This window comes from Alosa alosa, chromosome 13 (genome assembly GCF_017589495.1).
Source record: "Alosa alosa isolate M-15738 ecotype Scorff River chromosome 13, AALO_Geno_1.1, whole genome shotgun sequence".
In the NCBI taxonomy this organism is placed as follows: Eukaryota; Metazoa; Chordata; class Actinopteri; order Clupeiformes; family Clupeidae; genus Alosa; species Alosa alosa.
Window position 1 is genome coordinate 24,336,444 of NC_063201.1, and position 7,500 is coordinate 24,343,943.

A 7,500-nucleotide genomic window follows, 5' to 3' on the forward strand; every position below is an offset into this window, starting at 1 on the left:
ATCAACTCTTACGGACTTTCCCCCTAAAGATGGCAGCTGCAACAGCAACTTTTCCGGAAAGGTACTGGCTTGATGAAATTCATTCTGGACTCTCTATCCGACCACATAAAGACCTCGGGATACTGCGGTTTAGCTTTAGGGACCCTCTACTCACTACCACGTAAGTGTAATGTTGTTTGGAACTGTAGAAGCGGTATAAAAATAGCGTTTTGTAGCGGCGAAATGACATGCCCGGGTCAATTCCAGGCTAACGAGTTTTGACTAAAAACGGTAAAATCGAACTTTCTCTAAACACATCTGAATGGCATGATTTTGATGTCAACGCAACGTATGAACTCCCAATCATCCGTAAATTGATCTAAAGTGCATTTTACTCCGGATAATCCCTTTAACACACACTCTACAAGACGCTTCATCTCTCAGAGACGGCAGGACGGGGGATTGGGGGTTCCCAACTGCATGTGGGCATATACAGCTACAAGACAATCCCATTTAACCACCATGATGATAGACAAATGGCCAGAGCATCTTTACTGCTGGACTGAAGTGGACCTCCCACTCACAACCTGTAGAGGTCTCTGATGCAGTTGTGGAGGACTCATCAGTCACTGTAAAGGCGACATCTGCACCACAACAACACCACCCAACTGCTCCAGCCGAGAACAGCAAGGCAGACTCTTCTGGAGATTCAGAGAGCCCAGAACATGGAGCACTGGTCCAGTCTAAAACTCCAGGGAAAGTGGGCAAAACTGCCCTGTGCGGACCACTCTGTGTCACACACCATCTACAGTAATGCCCCCATCGGAGATCCTTATCTTCTGTGTAAAAGCCCGTCTGCAGGTTCTCCACAAACGGAACAACAGCACTGTGGTTTCCCTTCATCCATTCACCCCTCTGCATGCTGCATGAGCCCCCCCAACATCTGGAGTCAGTAGCCCACATCATGAACAGCTGTAGCTCTCTTAAAGGGCTGTATACTGCCAGACATGACAGACGTGTGGACATCATAGCTGCTCAGATCCCACGCACAGAGGAAGAGCAGATCTATAAACACACCACTGTCCACTCTGAATGGTTTAACTCACCTGCAAACACCTTCTCTGGAATTGCAAACACACCGGACATTATCTCCATTTGTCAGAATGACAAAAAAGTTAAAATATTTGAAGTGTTATGTGCTTTTGGTCTAGTTAAGGAGGACTCATACTGGACAAAGACTCTTAAATACCAGCCTTTGATTTCTGTCACTGAGAACCTAGGATACAAATGCCAGCTCATCGTGCTAGTGTTTGGTAGCCCAGCTCATCGTGTTAGTGTTTGGTAGCCCAGCTCATCGTGTTAGTGTTTGGTAGCCTTGGTCATCGTGTTAGTGTTTGGTAGCCTAGGTCATCGTGTTAGTGTTTGGTAGCTTAGGTCATCGTGTTAGTGTTTGGTAGCTTAGGTCATCGTGTTAGTGTTTGGTAGCCTAGGTCATGTGCAGAGGTTGGCGGTCCTTGGACTTTGCATTAGGGACTATAAAACTAAAGTGAAGCCAGCTAACAGAATACAGTTATGATAGCAGTTAGAGGCTTATGTTTATTTGGAGGATAGCGTTCTTATACACTTGAACTTGTAGAAACTCATGGTGGATTGGGCCTGGCACAATCTACTGGATTATTCAAGAGATTTGATTCTAATATGAGCTGGTATGAAATTGGAACCAAATCGGGATACTAAAATGTGCATCGTGTGTACCTGTATTGATGATGATGATGATATTATTGATGATGATGATATTATTGTCTATGTGTTGTGTATGTGTTATTGATGATGATATTATTATTACTGGTGTGTGTGTGTGCATGTACCTGTGGAGTTATTATTATTACAGTGTGTTGATATTGCATGTACTGTACCTGTGTGTGTGTGTACATGTACCTGTGTGTGTGTGTGTGTGTGTACCTGTGTGTGTGTGTGTACAGTGTGTGTGTGTGCATGTACCTGTGTGTGTGTGTGTGTGTGTGTGTGTGTATGTACCTGTGGGTGTGTGTGTGTACATATACCTGTGTGTGTGTGTGTGTGTGTATATATATGTGTGTGTGTGTACCACAATATTATTATTATTATTACAGTGTGTGTGTGTGTGTGTACCTGGTGTGTGTACCTAATATTATTATTATTATTATTACAGTGTGTGTGTGTACCTATGTGTGTGTGTGTACCTATGGGTGTGTGTGTGTACCTATTAGGTGTGTGTGTACAGGTGTGTGTGTACCTAATAGGTGTGTGTACAGTGTGTGTGTGTGCATGTACCTGTGTGTGTACCTGTGTGTGTGTGTGTGTGTGTGTTCCTGTGTGTGTGTGTGTGTGTACAGTGTGTGTGTGTGTACAGTGTGTGTGTGTACCTGTGGGTGTGTGTGTATGTACCTGTGGGTGTGTGTGTGTACCTGTGTGTGTGTGTGCCACAGTGTGTGTGTGCATGTACCTGTGGGTGTGTGTGTACAGTGTGTGTGCATGTACCTGTGTGTGTGTGTGTGTGTGTTCTGTGTGTGTGTGTGTACCTGTGGTGTGTGTACCTGTGTGTGTGTACCTGTGGGTGTGTGTGTGCATGTACCTGTGGGTGTGTGTGTGTACAGTGTGTGTGTGTGTACAGTGTGTGTGTGTGCATGTACCTGTGGGTGTGTGTGTACAGTGTGTGTGTGTGCATGTGCTGTGTGTGTGTGTGTGTACCTGTGGGTGTGTGTGTACCTGTGTGTATGTACCTGTGTGTGTGTGTGTGTGTGTGTGTGTGTACAGTGTGTGTGTGTGCATGTACCTGTGTGTGTGTGTGTGTGTGTGTGTGTACCTGTGGGTGTGTGTGTACAGTGTGTGTGTGTGCACATGTACCTATTATTATTATTATTACAGTGTGTGTGTGTACCTAATAGGTGTGTGTGTACCTAATAGGTGTGTGTGTACCTGTGTGTCTGTGTGTGTGTGTGTATACCTAGGTGTGTGTGTACAGTGTGTGCGTGCATATACCTGTGTGTGTGTGTGTGTACCTATTAGGTGTGTGTGTACCTGTGTGTGTGTGTGTGTGTGTACCTGTGTGTGTGTGTGTGTACCTGTGGTGTGTGTACCTGTGGGTGTGTGTGTACCTGTGTGTGTGTGTGTGTACCTGTGGGTGTGTGTGTACCTGTGTGTGTGTGTGTACCTGTGGGTGTGTGTGTACAGTGTGTGTGTGCATGTACCTGTGTGTGTGTGTGTACCTGTGTGTGTGTGTGTGTGTGTTCTGTGTGTGTGTGTGTACAGTGTGTGTGTGTGTACAGTGTGTGTGTGTGCATGTACCTGTGTGTGTGTGTGTACCTGTGGGTGTGTGTGCATGTACCTGTGGGTGTGTGTACCTGTGGGTGTGTGTGTACAGTGTGTGTGTGTGTACCTGTGGGTGTGTGTGTACATGTGTGCATGTACCTGTGTGTGTGTGTGTGTGTGTTCCTGTGTGTGTGTGTGTACCTGTGTGTGTGTACCTAATAGGTGTGTGTGTACCTATGGGTGTGTGTACATGTACCTGTAGGTGTGTGTGTGTGTGTGTGTGTACCTGTGGGTGTGTGTGTACATGTCTGTGTGTGTGTGTACCTGTGTGTGTGTGTGTGTACAGTGTGTGTGTGCATGTACCTGTGTGTGTGTGTGTGTGTGTGTGTACCTGTGGGTGTGTGTGTGTACAGTGTGTGTGTGTGTGCGCATGTACCTGCGTGTGTGTGTGTACCTGTGGGTGTGTGTGTACCTGTGTGTCTGTGTGTGTGTGTGTGTGTGTACCTGTGGGTGTGTGTGTACAGTGTGTGTGCGTGCATGTACCTGTGTGTGTGTGTGTGTGTACCTGTGGGTGTGTGTGTACCTGTGTGTGTGTGTGTGTGTGTTGCCTGTGTGTGTGTGTGTACCTGTGGTGTGTGTACCTGTGTGTGTGTGTACCTGTGTGTGTGTGTGTGTGTACCTGTGGGTGTGTGTGTACCTGTGTGTGTGTGTGTGTACCTGTGGGTGTGTGTGTACAGTGTGTGTGTGTGCATGTACCTGTGTGTGTGTGTGTGTACCTGTGTGTGTGTGTGTGTGTGTGTGTGTTCCTGTGTGTGTGTGTGTGTACAGTGTGTGTGTGTGTACAGTGTGTGTGTGTGCATGTACCTGTGTGTGTGTGTGTACCTGTGGGTGTGTGTGCATGTACCTGTGGGTGTGTGTGTACCTGTGGGTGTGTGTGTACAGTGTGTGTGTGTGTGCATGTACCTGTGGGTGTGTGTGTACAGTGTGTGTGTGTGCATGTACCTGTGTGTGTGTGTGTGTGTGTTCCTGTGTGTGTGTGTGTACCTGTGGGTGTGTGTACCTGTGTGTGTGTGTGTACCTGTGGGTGTGTGTGCATGTACCTGTGGGTGTGTGTGTGTGTGTGTACCTGTGGGTGTGTGTGTACCTGTGTGTATGTACCTGTGTGTGTGTGTGTACCTGTGTGTGTGTGTGTACAGTGTGTGTGTGTGCATGTACCTGTGTGTGTGTGTGTGTGTGTGTGTACCTGTGGGTGTGTGTGTACAGTGTGTGTGTGTGCATGTACCTGCGTGTGTGTGTGTACCTGTGGGTGTGTGTGTGTACCTGTGTGTCTGTGTGTGTGTGTGTGTGTGTGTACCTGTGGGTGTGTGTGTACAGTGTGTGTGCGTGCATGTACCTGTGTGTGTGTGTGTGTGTACATGTGGGTGTGTGTGTGACCTGTGTGTGTGTGTGTGTGTGTACCTGTGTGTGTGTGTGTACCTGTGGTGTGTGTACCTGTGGGTGTGTGTGTACCTGTGTGTGTGTGTGTGTGTACCTGTGGGTGTGTGTGTACCTGTGGGTGTGTGTGTACCTGTGTGTGTGTGTGTGTACCTGTGGGTGTGTGTGTGTGTACCTGTGTGTGTGTGTGTGTGTACCTGTGTGTGTGTGTGTGTACCTGTGGTGTGTGTACCTGTGGGTGTGTGTGTGTACCTGTGGGTGTGTGTGTGTACCTGTGGGTGTGTGTGTACCTGTGTGTGTGTGTGTGTACCTGTGGGTGTGTGTGTGTACCTGTGGGTGTGCTGCTCCTGAATGAGGATGAGGGGGTGATCGGCGGCGTGACGGGGGGAGTGAGGTTGCCACTGGTGTGTCGTGGGGGCGTGGCCACGTTGCCGCGAGCGATGGAGGACGTCAGGGACAGCGAGAGTTTCGGCTGCACCTTCTTCTTCAAACACTCATGCTCACGACGTGCCGCATCCGTCATGAACCTACACACACACACCTACACACCTGCCTAGAAACCACACAGCATGTTATTTCTATAAAACTTTTCTCACTGTTTACTGACAATTTAGTGAGGTACTATTTTTGATTACTCCCTCAAATCTAAATTGGAGTCTTGGGGGTCCATCCAAGCACACGCACACTGCCTGACGCATATCTGCCTGCGACTGCACACACACACACTGACTCTCTCACGTCAATAACTTGCCATTGCCTACAACACAGGCATTCATACAATCAAACACACAATCACACTCACTCTTTCTCTTCCTCTCACACTCACACAGACACACACACATACACACACACACAGACAAACACACACACACACACACACACACACAGAGCCCTGGGAGCCTCCTGCCCACCCAGCCAGCAGTAGAGTGCCGGGGCAATAAAAGTGTTTTGGTGAGCGTGCACCATAAAAATGAAATGTTCACACACACAGTTAAATCTGGAGTGGAGTTCACAGATTAAACTTCAGCCACATCAAGGCGCCTCTTATACGTATGTTATCAGTGACTGTGTGTGTGTGTGTTCGTGTGCATGTGTCTGTGTGTGTCTGTATGTGTGTGTGAGAGTGTGTGTGTGTGTGTGTGTGTGTGTACACGTGTGTGTGTGTGTGTGTCTGTGTGAGACTCACCTGTTGATGTAACTGAGGGCTACGTAGGTGGGCTGCTGCAGCTCCTGTTTCTCCAGGACACGAGGATCCGTGTCTGCAGATACACACACACACACACATACACACACACACAATTCAGACACAATGTTAACACACAACTCTGTCTGCAGATACCCACAGAATTAAAAACACACACACACACACACACCACACACACACACACACAAACACACATATGTGCATCTCTTGATTTAGACAGAGAACACTAACACACACACAAACTCACAACTTATAATGTTAACACTCACATTCACACTCACAACATAGAGCCTTTACACACACACACACACACACATCAAACAGACACACTCACACACACACACACACACACACATATATATATTTAACAAATAACATATATTTAACAATACAGAGTGACACAAAAGAACATTGAAACCAACATGACAACACAGAATATGGACAGACTAACACACAGATACACATAGAACGCAACACAGACACACACACACATACACACACACACAAATTTCTTGGAAGCACAAATAATGAAAGCCACTCCATTGCTGAGAAATTACCCAGGTTCAGCAGACAGTGTGTGTGTGTGTGTGTGTGTGTGTGTGTGTGTGTGTTGTGTGTGTTTGTGTGTGTGTGTGTATATATATGTGTGTGTGTGTGTGTGTGTGTGTGTGTGTGTGTTATGACTACCCCAGCTTGTTCTTTACTTTCTGTTATTTGCGGTAGGAGACACTGGTGCCACTACCAGAAAAAGCACATGCATCATACCACTGTGGTCAACAGACACACACACACACACACACACATACACACACAAAACTGCGGTCCGGCAGCTAGACTAGGCTGGTGCCAGCATCCACACACACACAAACACACACACACACACACACACCCTGTAACTCTCAAACCAATTAAGTGCCTGAGCTCCTTCTTTTGTTTAATTAAAACTACAGTGGCTTTCTCTATGACGCAGGGCCACTGTGGCCTGTGGTGTGTGTGTGTGTGTGTGTGTGTGTGTGTGTGTGTGTGTTTCCATGTATAGAGTATTCCTTCAGTAATACTGACCACAGATGCTCACTTTTTCCCAGGCCTGTTCATCGGATACAAACACCCATGACACACACACACACACAGCTGGTCATTTTGTGCATTCGTACTGCCTCCTTGTGGCCAAAGCTGCAATCACACCAGACACCCCTGCAGGCTAGTGTGTGTGTATGTTTGTGTGTGTGTAAGGTGTGTGTGTGTGTGTTGTCTTTATGAAGATGGATGTATGTGGGAGAGAGGTGGAGGTGGGATTATCGCATTCCTGCTTATGCCACAGCTCCCCTGTGTGTGTGTGTGTGTGTGTGTGTCCACCATGTTGCATAAAAACAGAGATTCAGGACAATATGAGCTACAACCTTTTCTCTCATCTCCAGTGTGCACACACACACACCATACACACACTCTACCTGATCACACACACACCATACACACACTCATCCTGCTCACACACACACCAGATAGATAGAGATAGCTAGATAGATACTTTATTGATCCCCAATAAATTCAAGTACATACACTCATCCTGATCACACACACTTGCATAAACA

The 7,500-nt window shown here is 47.1% G+C and overlaps 1 protein-coding gene across 1 annotated transcript in view; it reads right to left on the minus strand.

Moving 5' to 3' along the window:
* jazf1b (JAZF zinc finger 1b) overlaps positions 1-7,500 on the minus strand; it is a 20,996-nt gene that overhangs the window by 5,663 nt on the left and 7,833 nt on the right. Inside the window, exons 2-3 of the mRNA XM_048261797.1 lie at positions 5,891-5,963; positions 5,035-5,231 (exon numbers count right to left, since the gene is read on the minus strand). Of these exons, the coding sequence (XP_048117754.1) occupies positions 5,035-5,231; positions 5,891-5,963 (270 nt within the window). The remainder of the gene's footprint in view (positions 1-5,034; positions 5,232-5,890; positions 5,964-7,500) is intronic.